Here is a 15,394-nt window from a genome sequence, read left to right on the forward strand (position 1 = left end):
TAAAATTTGTATTTATCCATTTTTATCCTTAAGATATACAATATAATTTGTAGTTTATCTACATGAAGAATATGAAGCTTTATGTTCAACTTAGTACATTACTCATAATAATGTCAATTATCACTTTTTACAGTGATGAAGTAGTTTTTTATGTTCCATATTCTTTTTCACGATCTTGGAATGAATATAGAAGTTGATATCACACTTTTATCCTATTAAACATTGCTCAATTGGCATTTATTATTTTTAATTTATGATTATTGTATGTCTTATTTTATTAAATTTTTATTAAATAAATTGCTAAGTGTTTTGTCCTATTTATATTCTATCAAAGTCATTATTAAATTCAAATAAATCGTAAATTACCTTTTTCCATTTTTATTCACGACACATGTCACCTGTGACGTTGCGAAATGACCCACTAAACACCAGGAGACACCGATCTATAAAAAAAAAAAGATTATTTCACTCAATAACTAAATAATGAAAGAATTCAAAAAAAGAAGTATTAACTTATTCGAGCAATCAAAGCATAATTATTTCAAAATAACATTCAGTCAAATAAGACGATATATCTGTACTTATAAGGCCACATTCTCAATTTTTGATACTCGAATTTGAAAGTTCGAATTTTAATACTCTTGTGTGTTCCATTCGGTTTTTAAGAAAACGATTTTTAATCTAACCTCTAGTTTTTTTTTTAAATATATAACTTGCGTCGTTCTACCTTATAGTCATAGATATTACTTGAATATCTAATCACTTTTCAAAGATCTTATCGAAATAATATCCAACCCCAGCAATTCAAACGGATGTTCGTTTTTCGTATTATAGCGGCAACACTTCGTACTACACTTTAAGTTTCCGTTTAAAGAGGTTAGGTCTCTTCCGGTTGTAAGGCACACCGAGCAACATGGGTATGTGATGAATCTTACAATTATATTGTTCTTAAACGTATAAAATAAACATTGTACGACGCGTGTGAAAGTTACATATATATTTTTCACCTTGTGCAGCTATAATTTTCATAAATAAGTGATAGCAAGTTCTTAAATAATTTATTTCAATCTTAGAAGTGGCGTGGTTGCGTGCGTACTATTCGTTGCAATCGAACGTTCATAGAGTCAGGAATATTATACTTACAAATTTAGAATCTTCTATGGACACTGTTTTATCAGAGAGCTGAAGTTGATCGTTCAAACGTCGAATTGAGACTAAATGAAAATTTGAATCGTTGGGAGATTGTTATCTTTACTATCCGACCTTTCGCAGGTAAACCTCGCGGTCTTCGTACGGCACGTAAACACGTGAACCACAGACGGGATCAACGTTGGAATGACAAGGACTACAAGAAGGCTCATTTAGGGACCAGATGGAAGGCTAATCCTTTTGGTGGAGCTTCTCATGCTAAAGGCATTGTTTTGGAAAAAGTGTACGTATTTAACAGTGGAATTGCCACTTTATGTAAACAGATAAGAATATCTAAGGAAGGAATTTTCTTTCCTCAATATTTTCATTGTTTTAACATCTTAAATGTGTTTGAAAATGTACTTCTATTCTTAAATTGCTGATTTTTAAAGAGATTTTAATTGCAAACAATTTTCTTTTCCAGTGGAGTAGAAGCTAAACAACCAAATTCTGCTATTCGTAAGTGTGTGAGGGTACAGCTGATCAAGAATGGCAAGAAAATCACAGCTTTCGTACCTAGGGATGGTTGCTTGAACAACATTGAGGAGAACGATGAAGTTCTAGTGGCAGGATTTGGTCGTAAAGGTCACGCCGTTGGTGACATTCCAGGAGTCAGATTCAAAGTAGTGAAAGTTGCTAATGTTTCTCTGCTTGCATTGTACAAAGAGAAAAAGGAACGACCCAGGTCGTAAACCCTTGTAATGTATTTCTAATTACACTTATAAAAGTTTTTAAATAATTACTTGCGTTTTATTAATACCTTTACTACTTAAAAAACAAATGACCCAGCTGTGCAACAGTCTGCTGTTCGAGGATTAAACGATTTAAAAAGTAATAACATTTTGTGCACACTGAAGAAGTTTGGGTATGGATAATAATATAGTTTAGATTCAGGTAGTTTTTATGACTTGCTACCTGCACTATCACGTATTCCCAAATATTCTTCACGGTACTCAGTTTATTTCTACACTAAAATAATTCGTTTCTACACTAAAACATCTGTTACATAAATTACATACAACTGAATCGTCATTTTTATTAAATCTATCATACATTTTCTGGAGAAAGCATAAAAATAAAGTTCGTCTCTGATATTGTTTTTAAAATCCTTCTGATTTTATTGCCTTGTCCATGGCACACTATACACATTCATACTCTGAATTAAGTTATGAAAACTTACGACCCATGCGTACACACTTCATTGTAAATTATACTTGTACATTATATCAATCAATTATATACATTTTAAACTACTAATAAGGCGGCGGTTGATGTTGATAATGTTGCGGTGGTTGACTTAAATGTCGTTGTAAATGTGTCACTAATTGAGGAGTTGGTTGTTGCCCACCAGCATTGCCCTGTTGCTGTTGTTGAGCCTGCTGCAGTTGTGCTTGTTGCTGTTGCTGCATTGCAAGCATCTGTTGTTTCATGCGTTGCTGATTTATCACCTGTTGCTATAATTTAGACAATCACAGTAAATCATTAAGAATACAAAATATACACGTCTACGATAATAGAACTCCGAATCCTACATTAAACAATTAGTGAAACACTAATTTAGAAACAGAACACAGCTTACTTGTTGGAATTGTTGATTCTGTTGCAAACTAACGCTAGTATTTCCTACTCCTGTCACTCCAACAGTGCCAGGTTTTCCAGCTGTTTGTCTATACGGTGGCGCGGGTTGATTTTGTACTCCGCCTCCCATTGGACCCATGGTATTCATTGTGACATTAGGAGCCTGAAAGATTTGATGTTAGCAATTGTTTCATTATAGTAAAACCTGTCATTTTCTTATTTTTTTACATAATACCTGAAGGTATGGCGGTCTGGTAACTCCAGGTTGCATACGTTGTTGCGGCAAGTACTCTTGCCCCCTTTGAGGACCCATCATTTGCTGTTGATTCGAGAACATCATGTTTTGCTGTTGAGTCATTAAACCTTGCTGCTGTTGTTGCTGTTGAAGCAGTTGTTGTTGCTGCTGCGCCTGTTGAGGTGCCTGTTGCTGTTGCTGCTGCGGCTGTTGCTGTGGCATCATCTGTTGGCCTCCGTATCCTGCATAATTTTGATTCATTCCTGCGAGACAAGAACATAAACATAGTTTTTAAACTGCCTGTTTCGAATTTTAATTAATAATTTATTTACCTTGCTGCATTCCAGTATAAATTCCCTGTTGCTGCGGTTGTTGCTGCTGCTGTTGCTGCGAGGCAAACATTCCTTGCTGTGGATTCATATTCGGAGCACCGTGTTGAGCTCTCAACTGCTGCCGAATAAATTGTTGCCGCTGCATTCCTTGGAAGGCAGGACCACCCACAGGCGTGGTATTTGGTTGTTGTTGGGAACTCATTAATTGATTGGATGGCAATCGTAAACGTAACATATGAGAGAGTGCCTGTTTCGACTGATTATTCATGCCTGGCCTGTCGTATCGTTGCCCGACTGGGGTTGGTGGTAATTGTTGACCGTATCCGTATTGTTGGGCTGGTGTGTGAGTTTGTTGATTAGCGTACCACTGCTGTTGATGCTGTGGTGGTTGGCCAGTAAACATTCCAGGCTGCTGACTAACAGGTACTTGTTGATTTCCAAAGGCAATCTGTTGTAATTGGTTCTGTTGCGTTTGCTGTATAACAGATCCCAAGATATTTATTTAAAATGAAATATGAAAAAAAGGTTTACTGTGAAAAGCGAAACGAAGTTCTATTATTTAAACTAACCTGAATTTGTTGCGATACAGGTGTAGTAGGTGTGGCGGCTCCTTTATTCCTTCTATGCCTCCGAGTTTTCATAGCCTTTCCTTTGCCATTAGTTACAGCGTTACCGATTCCTGTACTGCCAACACTGCCTGGTACTCTTCCAGGAGAATCGATGCTCATTGGTGTATCAGCTTTGCCAGGCTCAGATTCCTTCTTATCTGGTTCTAAGTCTTCTGGAGGCAGTGGTGGTGGATCCAAGTAGTGGCTAGGTAGCCTAATTTGACTGTGGGTATGGTATCTAAGTAGTTTATGAGCATTTTGATATGTAAGAGGCTTGCGTTCCAATCTGACTGCCCTGAACCAGGCCCATGAAATTGGCGCTGGATTCTTATGACCCTCTAATACTTCCCATGCAGATACCCTTTGCGAATCACATACTTGCAGGCCCTAATGAATTTCATTTTAGTGTTACTATTTAAATAGTCTTTTAAAACGATTTTTAAATAATTTTTTGAACGTATTTCGATTTACCTGCTTCTTATCGATGCTATCGAACCCAGCTATCTTGTTACCTTTTGTATCAGTCAAGCATCCAACTGGTTCACACGTAATAACTTCCATTGTCAATTTTGGCAATGGCAATAACTGCCTAACGTATCTAATACTTGAAGAATTTCGATCACCAAGTTCCTTCTTCAATTTTTTCATCAAATTTTGATAATGCTTCTTATTTTCATCTTTTTCAGACTGCGAGTCAGAAACTAAGGTGGAGTGTATCAAAGTTGCCAACATATCTATGACAGTAGTGAATAACTCTGAGTTATTATTTAGATCTATAACACCATAACTAACTAACTGCACCAGAAGTATAGCCCAGTCCGTGGTTGCAGTCGTATTTCTCTGTATAGTATCAAAAACGCCACCAACTAGGCTAAATCTCAATTGCAACGCGTCCTGTAATACTTCTCTAGTTTTAGGGTCTTCTGTGGCAGAATTCTTCTCTTCTTTGCTGATATTCAAAAACTGCGACAGCTGCGAATGCAGCGACATCAGCAGACCCTCTCTTTGATCATCTTGACCCTTTAAGCAAGTGAGGACCAGTGAAAGGAATGGCTGATGATTGAAGAGAGACGGTGACTTTGACTTTCCCCTTTCACGACCAGTCGCTGTTTTCGACCAATTGCCAGACTCTAATACTTGACCAGCAACTTTAAGAACTCTGCCTTGAACTGCACTCGGTAATTTTGAAACGAGTGGTGCTACCAGCCATATAGAACCAGATCGTTTGTCTGGTTTGCTGGACACGGTGTTTAATTGAAAAACATCGATCGCAGCTTTGGCAACTGTGTCCAACCACTGTGAAAGATCACTCGATCCTGGAGGAAACTGTTTATACATGAGCTGTAAATCGAGCCAAGACATCCTTAGACTCCACTGTTCTAGATTCTCTAAGATGTTCGTTATATGAGTTTTCTGATCGATGAAAGCATCGATGGAAGTGTCTGGATAGCAAATCATGTGAAGCAGTCGTTGAGCTTGACGAGGCGTCAGCATATTGTCTAAGAGCATATCAGGGTGACAAAGTTCTTCTGGGTTTTGCAAACATCTCTCTAACACCCACTCTTGACTGCAAATTTGTCTAAGAACGTGTTGGGCAAAGTCTGACAATCCTTTTACACTTTCTGTTGTCATCCCAGCACTGCTGCTCGATGAAGACATCGCTAAGTCTAATCCCATATCATCACCGCCACCTAGAATATCACTAGTACCTAGAATATGACTGATAGACAGTTCATTGGGTCCACCAGTGCTTACACCAACACCAACACCAACACTGGCCGGTCCACCAACTTTACTCGAGTGATTCATTGGCACGTCTGGCTTTTTCGATGGTTGTTTACCAGCAGTTGCATCAGCGACGACAAGTATAGCCTTAAGCACTGCCAAAACGGGACCAACTCTGATATTGTTGTGAGCAGCAGCCAGTAAATGTCTGTCACAACTTAATTTGATACTATAACCTCTGGAGTTTCCATTTGGCAAAGGATGAGGACTCGTGCTCACAGAGTACAAAGCTGGCTGGGGGCATTCGATTGTTTTGAACAGTCGCAGAAGCAAATGACATGTTAAACGTGCCCCAGCTTCAGCTTCCATGTCTGCATCTCCTCGACCTTCGTTACAAGCTTTTACTAAGGATGGCAGTGCTATGTGCACGACGAAATCCTCCAAAGAGAAACAGTGCCTAGCTGAAAAAATGAAAGACTACTGTAACAGAAGTTCACGTTGCATTACTATATAAATAGAATAATCGTAAAACACTAACCAATTAAAATCGACGTAAAAACAGCTAGAGAATTATGTATACTCAGATCTTGCACATCGATTTGGTTCAAAACATCAATATAGAAAGCAGAACTATTCGAAGAACAACAAAGAGCCATAAGAACACCAAGCCATTCTGCGTTTAATGCATTGCAACAGGCGGTTAACTCAGCACATGTTATCGCAATATCGTTCAGTTTGTCGTTATCAGTTTCGCTACAAACAGCGACAATCGCGTTGCAAACGAAACTGTAACGATTGGCAGGTGTTTCGTTCAATTGTCTAGCCCACTGAGGTTCAATTTTTCCACCACGTCTGGGACTAGTAAAAACATCCACCATGAATTGTGAATTATAGACGTGGCTCGAGGTGGTCGGTTGTAATGTACTGTATAAAGCTGTCCGAATCTTTGGATAAGCATTACTAAACGCTTCTACTCCATGTGGCTTGGTTTTCAGTAGAGAACAAGATGAGTATAAATCGTAGAGATGCGCCAATACACATCGTTCAGCGGAGCTACAATCACTAGGATTGGACACATGTTTCACTACTTTACAAAGTAAATCGAATACTGCTGTTGTTTGCTCTGGAGATACTGTAACAGTAATGAAATATGATTATCGCCTGTGTTATTTGATATTTTTATTAGAGGTGGGTCGAAACTTTTTGAGTTTCTAAGTTTCGACGTTTTGACCCATCCCTAATTTTTATTTATAAAATAGGACAGAATGATACGTACATAATAAACAACAATGATATCTCCTTAAAACTCCTACAACGTACAGACTTAAGCTTGTTGTATAACTTCTGACAAGTTGACTGTTCCTAACCGTCAACTGTGCTTCAACCTCTGGTAACTCTTTCAGTATTTGGATACACACATCTATCAGACCATATATGTTCAATGCTAATTCCATTAAATCGAAAAGAAAGGCTACATGTTCCTGCACTGGCAGGTACGACGATCCAGCCACTGCAAATGAATTTAGCATTTCGATGACTTGAGTTGCACACTGCCATGTCACCACGTGCTGATCAAAATAGCTTGAGTTCTGAAACTTCAGAGTAATTGCTTCGAAACTGAATTCACTACGGGAATGTTTCTTCACTTTTCCTCCTTCTGCAACGTCGATGCTGAATTTCTTGCCAAACAATTTGCACACTTCCTTTGTCATTTTCTTGACGCTGTGTCTAGCCTCGTCTCTAACGCGTCCTACTCCATAAAGTAATACGTGTCGTTGATTGCAGTCGTGTTGGCTACATGTTTCATCCTTCAAATACAATATTTTTAATGAGTTTACGATTGTATATTCACATGATGCTTAATAAAAAAAAGTTATTGTAGTAGATACCTGTGGTAAAGGAAAGTGAGTAGTGTATAACAGATGTCTGCTATGACTTGAAGGCATTTTTGAATCGAGTCCTTCTTGGGTCCCATGACTGGCTAGTGCATCTTCTTTAGGGCTATCAGGAGCGTCCATACTATTTTGCTGATCTTCTTTAATATGTTGCAACAGCTTGCCCAGATCATCATCAATTTTACTATCATCATAATCCATCGTCCTTCCATGATCTGGTACTTCTAGTTTGGCTGGCTTTAAGTCCATTCCTAGAAATAGGCTATCTTCATCGATCGTCGGCTCTCGATTGCTTGGTGTTCCAGGCTTACTTGCTACAGGACCTGAACGAATCAATACAATAAATTGCTTTCCAAGTGAAACAGAAGCTTGCAATCACAAAAATTACTTCAAATATAAGTTAATGAAAATTGAAAAAAATTTATTATACCTTGAATAAGATCTCCTCTGGAAATTAACGTACACATATATGCATCGTGTGAAAAAACATCGTGTCTAATTAATTCTGAAAATAAGTGAACCAAATTCGTGAACTGAACTTTTGATTGAGCTGATGTATTGTCTAATACCGGGGCGTCCATGTCCAAAAACTTCATAAGCAACGGCTGAAAGATTGGAAGCACTGGTGGATTTCCGTTACTACACACGCTATCTTTATCATCGTTATCATTGGTTTCTCCAGTAACCTCGCTTTGCCGTTTCTCAAGAAGTTTTGCAACCGCCATTGCTCTATGCTCTCCCCATCGTTCGGCGCTTACAGCCCATTCACACAGGATTTCGACTACAGCAGAATCTTGTTGAGGATTATATTCCGTTTTTGTATCTCGTTCGTTCGTATTATCCTTTGGAGGAGACGTGAAAATCTTAGCGTACAAGGTGTCTAGCGAATTAGTGGAATCCATTCTGTCGAAGCTGTGCCGATCCAAGGCGTCCAAAGCAGCCAACACTTTAGTCGTTGTTATACCAGCGCTGCTTTGTTGCCATTTATCACATGACCATTTTCCTTCTGCAGCTTGAGACCTTGCTCGGATGTTTTCCTGAGCAACTTTCAATTGTTTCAGCGTGGGATTAGTCGCGCTTGCGGGTGGACAAGGCAGAGCTGTCGGAGGACACGGTAAATAATCTAAAGGAGAACCATTTAATACAGACGGAGCTTTTCCTTCACCGACGCTATTCCATACTAATGCTGTTGGACACTCTAACGTAATGACCTAAATCACGATCAATATTATTTTCATATTCGATTTGTGAGTACTACATATTAGCGATCGCTGTTACCTGTATTATTGTTGACAGACTATATATCACATCCCTGTGATGAGGGCATGATAAATAATCGTTGAAAGCAGCGGTTAATGGGTTCGTCGTTTGACTAGCAGTGGCAGTGTCTTTCCCACCATTAACGTCGCTTTTGCTTATGGACGGACTTTGTGGATTACCATTCATCTCCACATTACTGCACATGTGTGCCAATTTGCGACAACAGAGATATGCCAAGCGTCTGGCTAATAATTCTGACTGCACAAATTCCTCCAAATATTGTAATGCTAATGGCAACAGAAGTTTCAGAATACCATCCTCTGAAGGGGAAGATTTAATTTTGTCTAATAACTCTAAGATCCATTGCAATAATTCCTGTCTATCTAATAAACCTTCCTCGAACATATACTTTGCTAATTGTACACAATAATGCCATTGCTTTAATGCTAATTTATGTTCTTCATTCATGGTACTTCCAGATACTGATTGGTTACTCGAATTTGGTGTGGCTGGTTGATTATTAGTAACTCCATTATTACTGTTAGTACTGTTGTTAACACTAGTGTTATTGGTGCTACCACTGTTGCTATTTCCAGAACCATTGCTGTTGCATGAATTATTTATAACACCATTATTATTACTGCTATTTGATGTGTGGCTATTTAAATAATAATATTCTTGCAGCTTTGAAAGTTGATCTTTCAAGAATTTGATAAGTGTTCCTGTCCATTCTAAACAAAGAAACAAAAAGACACAAATTACTAAATAAGTTACTTGTATGTTTATTTGTTCACAATAATTTTAAATTTAAATCATTTTAAATTTGAATTTAAAGTTAAATAATTTCAAATTTGAATTTAAAATTTTAAAAAATACATATCAACAGTAACTTTCAATTATAATTAAAAATTTACTTACTTCAAAAATCACTAAACAATTATTTACCTGTAGTTGGATCAGGTAGTTGTCTCTTCTTTATTTTGGCCTCTGAAACTGCAACTGTATAAGCAGAACTGAGTTTAATGAACCAAGCAGCTCTCAACATAGGTACTTGATACTCGCACAACATCATAAATATCTCCTCTTTCTTATTGAAATTCGGAGCCTTCTTTGCAAGAGCTATCAACGGTTTACACCCAGACAAATCTTTGAACCATGCCTCAATGCCATTCTTCGTCCTAGCTGTTACTGGCCAAAAATTATCCTTAGGATTAATCTGTTGTCTCTTTCTCCCAGTATCCGGCATCATGGAGAGCTCCTCCTTCTTAGCAAGGATCGCGTTGAAGTATGCCCCCACTTTGGCAGCAGTGACATTGCAGTGTCTAGCAGTTCCAAATTCGTCAGATAATTGGGGCATTGTAGCGAATCCATGCTTAACGTTTATAGAGGTGAGCTCGTCCTCTTTCTGTTTAGGTTCCTGAGGGTAAACGTCAGGCGGGCCTAGTCTAGGCCGTTTCAGTGGCCGTTTCTCGTACAATATTCCCATCATGGTACAAAAGAGTTATCAAAAATTGTCAGCCGGCTAACGACATCGTTCACGTTACTCGGAGAATGGATGAAACCTGTCCTGACGTTACGAGCTCATTTTCGGAGTATAACCTTCGCCGTTGACATATTTACAAATTACCCAACACCGTACAACTGCAACGCTACGACACGATTCTCTACGTGTACGGTGGCTTCTAGGTGGCGCGTTACTATTGAAATCAAGAGACTCCTAAAAATACAAGTTGACATGTCCAGGTGACTACTCCACGAAATGTTCTGCACTTATTTATGAGTTTTGAGAAATTTACATGAACCGAACGCGTACCTGGATATCGCAACATCTTCGTGATGCACTATAATGTTACTAGTACGGTGAACTCCTCCAATCATCTGAAGATACTTTTCTGTACAAGGTGCTCCACAATTGTAGGTCAGTCAACAAATGGACACTGACGCATACAGGCCCTCTATAAAATCGCAGGCTATTTTCGAGTCGAAATTTTCAACGCACATGCGCGTCTAAAGGTTATTACCGTAAATATTTACTAGATGTTTTTCCAAGGACGAAATTTACTAGGGGTTCTTCAAGAAAAAAAATTACTAGGTGTTTTTCTAAGAAAAAACATCTAGTGAAAGTTTGAGCTCACCAGTTTTAAGTGATGGTTACTTAAAATAAAATTCATGAATTTGTATACGCTTTTTAATTATAATTTTTCTTGTTTCAGAAATCATTTGGCAATTATTTGTTAATCATTTTCTAAATTAGCCCCCAATCATAACTAAATAATTATAAATATACGTTCATGAGCATCCAATTGGTGATCATCACATCATCAGCGATCATTATCACGTAATAGTCTGACTCAGTAAGGTTGATCAGAATCCTTAAGTTTCCACGGTTTTCCTTCAAGTTCGTAAATCACACGATTTTTGAAGCAGAAAACTTTTTAGTTTTATTTGTTTTTCGATCAAATATACCTGACTGTGTTTGTTGTGCAATTGGTGGAAAAATATCTTGTCTTCTGTCATGATTTCTAGTAACATAACCTAGGATTGGTCCTACACTAACGCTGTTCCAGTTTGCGAGCCCTTTGAAGTTTACCGACTTCCGTTTCCATTGTCACGGGAAATCACCTCTGTTGTTAAAAAACTCAAACAAAACACAGGACGTATGTATTGGTAAATTAAAGGCGAATAAATGATTGAGTTGATTTGAGCATGCCTGCTATAAATATGTAGATTGTAGCGTTAATAATTATATTTTGTATTTTAATAATACCAACTGAAGAAAACTACAAATAAAATCTCGATTTTTAACACTATGACGATCTGTTAATATTTAAAATTTATCTTAGATAAAATTTGATATGGAAGAATGAGATATAATTAAAAGATATACAAACATATTGAATTCTGTTACATTTTCATAGGTAAAATCATATTGTTTCTAAATATCATTCCTTTAAAATATGATAGAAAGTATTAAATTAATCCCTCTAAAAGAGAATTATCTCAATGATTAGCTTTCGTATAGAGGAAATTATCTTTATCTGTTTCTATTACCTTGGCCCACTAGATAGTCCCGAGTCCCGACGAATTGTCGAAAACAAATAGTGAGGTTTTCCAATAAAAGTCGCATGTATAAGGTAACATATTAATAAGTTAATTATTATTGCAAATTATGTTACCTCTACGAGCATTATCATTGTTTCTCTGATATGACTCTGAAAGTTAAAACTTTTTCGAAGGAAATCAACATGTAGGAACAGTTATATATTTCAGCGAGTTTATTCTGCCTTTATTAATCACCGAATTTATCTATAAATAAAGCAACAAACTCTAAACTGAATGTTAATGACTATTTTTAAACATATGCTAGTATGTATTAATGTTGAAATGTTTTTAATGAAGCTACAATTACAGTAACTGTTTGTTTCACTTTTTTTTTCTTTGATGAAAACAATTTTACAGGTTTTGTCAATAGATTTCTCAACGTGAAATTTGTCATACGTATTTATTTTTCAATTAAATTAACTCAAACATGGAGAAAAATGAGGTCATTTGTATTTCATCTGATGATGATGATGATGAGACAGTACAGGTTTGTGTATTTTATACTGCGCTAAAATGCATCCAAATGCATTATTCTGTAGTTCATAAACCTTCAATAACTATTTATATTTCATTTAGATTTTTCAAATTAGTAAGGTATGAGTACTATAGGTTGGAAAATGCTAGAACTAAGGAATATTTACGTTACTAATTTTTACAGAATAAAACTGACAAAAAACAAAAGTCTACCGCTAAACCAGAAAGTTATTGTGTTTCTGAAGTCAAGATGGAAGTTGTTATAAATAAAATCAACCAAGAAACACATGGACAAAAACGAAAAATATCTGAAGTGTATAGTGATGATAGTGTTGGAACCGAAAAGAGTGCAAAAGTATTTATAGGTGAAAAATATATTGAGATATCTGATATAGAGAAGGATATCAGTGAGTCTGTGAATAACCATGAAATTGAAGGAAAAGAAAAAGTAGTGAAGCCTCAATTAGTTGTAAAGGAGAAGAAAACATTTTCTCCTATGGAGGACACATTTCCTATGTTCATAAGTTTGTGTTTACAAAAAGATCGTTCAGAAGATATGAATCTTATTGTTAACAAGTTGAAAAGACGTTATGAACAACTAGATGCAACATATGTAAATTCAGAAGCATTTACTAACTTTTTAAATGAAAAAAGAAACGAGATTATGAACAATAAAAACCTGTACACGCACATAGTAGATGTAATGAATGAAATGAAAAATCGCTGTAGGGGAATGTCAACTTTATTAAATGACAGAAATCGTACTTCAAATAAAAATAACAATAATGATGTAGGTAAATCCAGTGCAGCATCTGGAAATGAAAACACTGAAGCAAACAAAGGTAACGAAGAAGCGGAGGAGAGAAACAGTACTATCCAAGAAAAGATTGATAAGATACTAGGGGCAATGGATAGGTGTAGAAGATATATTAGTAATCTGGAAAAAGCAGAGATAGATTTTGACGATGAAAATAATAGTAATTATATTAAATTAGAAAAGTTTAAGCATCGAATGGTGGAACTTTATAATAAATATTGCGAGTATACGGGCGAAAATTCCGACGCAGGGCGACAATACTTAAGACCAAAGCACTTTAGTACAACTGGAATTGTTGCGGTTGATCATGCTATTACAAGCTTTATTAATTCTAAAATATCTAAAAGAAATAAACTTAAGAGAATTGGTTCTTTCGTGGATGCAATAATCTTTCCAGATTATAGAGATATTGTAGAATGCATCACAGCTTGCAACGTATCCCATAATTTGGGGCTGGATGATAAAAAAATACAACAAATTGGTAAGTTGTTATGATAGAACTTTCGCTATTCGTCAAGTTTTCGTCAAACTAAATACATATTTCTTTTTTACAGCAAAAAATACATTTCTTGAATTGGGGGAGCATTTACAACGTTCTCGACAAACCGACTATTGGGATACATTTTCTTTGTATCTAGATAGTGAAGATGATGATCCTGCACTAAAGGACGCACAACTAGCTGACAAATTAGTACAGAACAAACAAGAAGGTGAAAAACGATTGGCAAATATATTTGATGAATACGTTAAAAAGCAAGAAGAAATGAGGGGTAGAGATCTCGAGAATGAAGAGACAACTTCGACAGAGAATGACGAAAATGAAGAGGATAGTTTAGAAAATGACCAAGACATTAGCACCGACGACGATATTGTTAATACAAGTTTAAGTATGGTCGAGGATGATGATTGCATAGATGAGAGTGATAGCGGTAAAAGTAAAATAGAAACGGATGTTAAGTCTAGCACAGAAATTGTTACTGAAACTGTAGAGTCAGAAACGATACACGAGATAGATGTAAATGATAAATTGGAAGATAAAGAAGATAGCTCGAATACGACAGATGCTAATGACGTTGCGGGCACTTCTGATTGCGAGAATAACTCTAAGTCAGAACCTACAGAAGAGATAGATTCAACACAATTACCTGATGCTTCATCGAATGCAATATCGTCTAGCGAAGTGCTTGAAAAACCGAAGGTAGATAAAGACCCGATAGATGAAGAACGAGGTTAGTGTATGAATATAAAGTCACTGAAAAAAGATTTAATTACCCGAGAAGTAAGAAAGATGCATTTAGATTTTATTATCTGTGTGTATATGTGTTGTAGAAGATGAATCTAATGGTGTCAATGAAGAATCGACGGATGATAAACCATTAGAAGAAGAAAAACCACTACTACGAGTACGGTCCTTCGCTAAACCACCTACGACATGGGAAGATACACTAGAAAAAGGAGACAAGTCGGACGTAAACAAAACTGCATCGCAAACGTTGAACAACAACGGTATTATAGACCTTACGACTGAAGCGTCGAATGAAACTGAAGTTTCTCAACGTATGACGATTCAAATTGGACAGAAAATAGTTCCGCTCGTGAGGCGTAGACAAAATACGGTAGTAATACCAGCAGGTAAAAGTGTAATTAACGTAAAGAACATTACGAATAATTATGTGAGACTGAACCCTCGGAACATAGACGGACGTAACATTGTAAAATCTCAGAACAATGTGTATATAATACCTGTGAAAAAGGCAGTAGAGGTAAACAAACCTTCGATCGCGGTTGTAACGTCTGGTACATCTCTTAATCTTCAAAAGAACGCCACCAATCAAACGAAAAACCGGGAGATAAAACAATACGGCAGTAAACCTGTACAGGTGATTTCAGTCAATCCAAACGCATTGTTGACCAAAAATCAAAAGGGGAATACATTACAGCCGTCTAAACCGAAATGATGTGTAGAAGAATTGCTAGCTGTTTGTCTTGATCATTGTTATGCAAAGCCGTTACAAGCTGAAAGGTGACCAATCACTTTCGAATAGGATAAGCGTAATAATTTTTTTACAGACTACTTGTAATTTAATCCCTCTGTATTATTACATTAATAAATGCTATACTTAGTAAATTTTTTACGAATACTAAAATATATATACGATTTTTATATGTGGAATATTATT

The 15,394-nt window shown here is 36.6% G+C and overlaps 3 protein-coding genes across 4 annotated transcripts; 2 read left to right on the forward strand and 1 right to left on the reverse strand.

Moving 5' to 3' along the window:
* Positions 1 to 878: 878 nt before the first annotated feature.
* Rps23 (ribosomal protein S23) lies at positions 879 to 1,928 on the forward strand. The gene is made up of 3 exons (XM_076390032.1): positions 879 to 917; positions 1,273 to 1,432; positions 1,613 to 1,928. The coding sequence occupies exons 1-3, from the start codon at positions 914 to 916 to the stop codon at positions 1,878 to 1,880; spliced, it is 432 nt and encodes a 143-aa protein (XP_076246147.1). The 5' UTR covers positions 879 to 913; the 3' UTR covers positions 1,881 to 1,928.
* A 60-nt stretch (positions 1,929 to 1,988) lies between these two features.
* On the reverse strand, positions 1,989 to 10,694 carry Kto (mediator complex subunit kohtalo). Its single transcript, XM_076390016.1, has 13 exons — positions 10,635 to 10,694; positions 9,767 to 10,538; positions 8,840 to 9,552; positions 7,992 to 8,772; positions 7,556 to 7,884; positions 6,943 to 7,474; positions 6,205 to 6,798; positions 4,413 to 6,127; positions 3,903 to 4,328; positions 3,334 to 3,808; positions 3,002 to 3,264; positions 2,768 to 2,929; positions 1,989 to 2,642 (listed from the first exon to the last, which is right to left on the reverse strand). The coding sequence occupies exons 2-13, from the start codon at positions 10,308 to 10,310 to the stop codon at positions 2,442 to 2,444; spliced, it is 6,735 nt and encodes a 2,244-aa protein (XP_076246131.1). The 5' UTR covers positions 10,311 to 10,538; positions 10,635 to 10,694; the 3' UTR covers positions 1,989 to 2,441.
* Positions 10,695 to 11,198: 504 nt separating this feature from the next.
* Daxx (Daxx-like protein) lies at positions 11,199 to 15,378 on the forward strand. Of its 2 annotated transcripts, none has more exons than XM_076390019.1 (5): positions 11,199 to 11,478; positions 12,281 to 12,410; positions 12,582 to 13,695; positions 13,769 to 14,443; positions 14,544 to 15,378. In XM_076390019.1, exons 2-5 carry the CDS (start codon positions 12,351 to 12,353, stop codon positions 15,170 to 15,172), a joined length of 2,478 nt encoding a protein of 825 aa, XP_076246134.1. In that variant the 5' UTR covers positions 11,199 to 11,478; positions 12,281 to 12,350; the 3' UTR covers positions 15,173 to 15,378. The 2 variants fall into 2 exon arrangements, with proteins under 2 accessions (XP_076246134.1, XP_076246133.1); XM_076390018.1 differs by lacking the exon at positions 11,199 to 11,478 and adding an exon at positions 11,934 to 12,187.
* The last annotated feature ends 16 nt before the right edge of the window (positions 15,379 to 15,394 follow it).

Source organism: Calliopsis andreniformis, chromosome 12 (genome assembly GCF_051401765.1).
Source record: "Calliopsis andreniformis isolate RMS-2024a chromosome 12, iyCalAndr_principal, whole genome shotgun sequence".
In the NCBI taxonomy this organism is placed as follows: Eukaryota; Metazoa; Arthropoda; class Insecta; order Hymenoptera; family Andrenidae; genus Calliopsis; species Calliopsis andreniformis.

Bases quoted from the DNA above. Each gene is read 5' to 3' on its own strand.
- Rps23 (XM_076390032.1), top strand. The intron at 1,433-1,612 runs GTACGTATTTAA...TTTCTTTTCCAG, and splicing joins GGCATTGTTTTGGAAAAAGT to TGGAGTAGAAGCTAAACAAC.
- Kto (XM_076390016.1), bottom strand. From the start codon at position 10,310: ATGATGGGAATATTGTACGAGAAACGGCCACTGAAACGGCCTAGACTA. The intron at 7,885-7,991 runs GTATAATAAATT...TGATTCGTTCAG, and splicing joins CAGAGGAGATCTTATTCAAG to GTCCTGTAGCAAGTAAGCCT. The intron at 7,475-7,555 runs GTATCTACTACA...TTGTATTTGAAG, and splicing joins CTCACTTTCCTTTACCACAG to GATGAAACATGTAGCCAACA.
- Daxx (XM_076390019.1), top strand. From the start codon at position 12,351: ATGGAGAAAAATGAGGTCATTTGTATTTCATCTGATGATGATGATGAT. The intron at 12,411-12,581 runs GTTTGTGTATTT...TAATTTTTACAG, and splicing joins ATGATGATGAGACAGTACAG to AATAAAACTGACAAAAAACA. The intron at 14,444-14,543 runs GTTAGTGTATGA...TATGTGTTGTAG, and splicing joins CCCGATAGATGAAGAACGAG to AAGATGAATCTAATGGTGTC.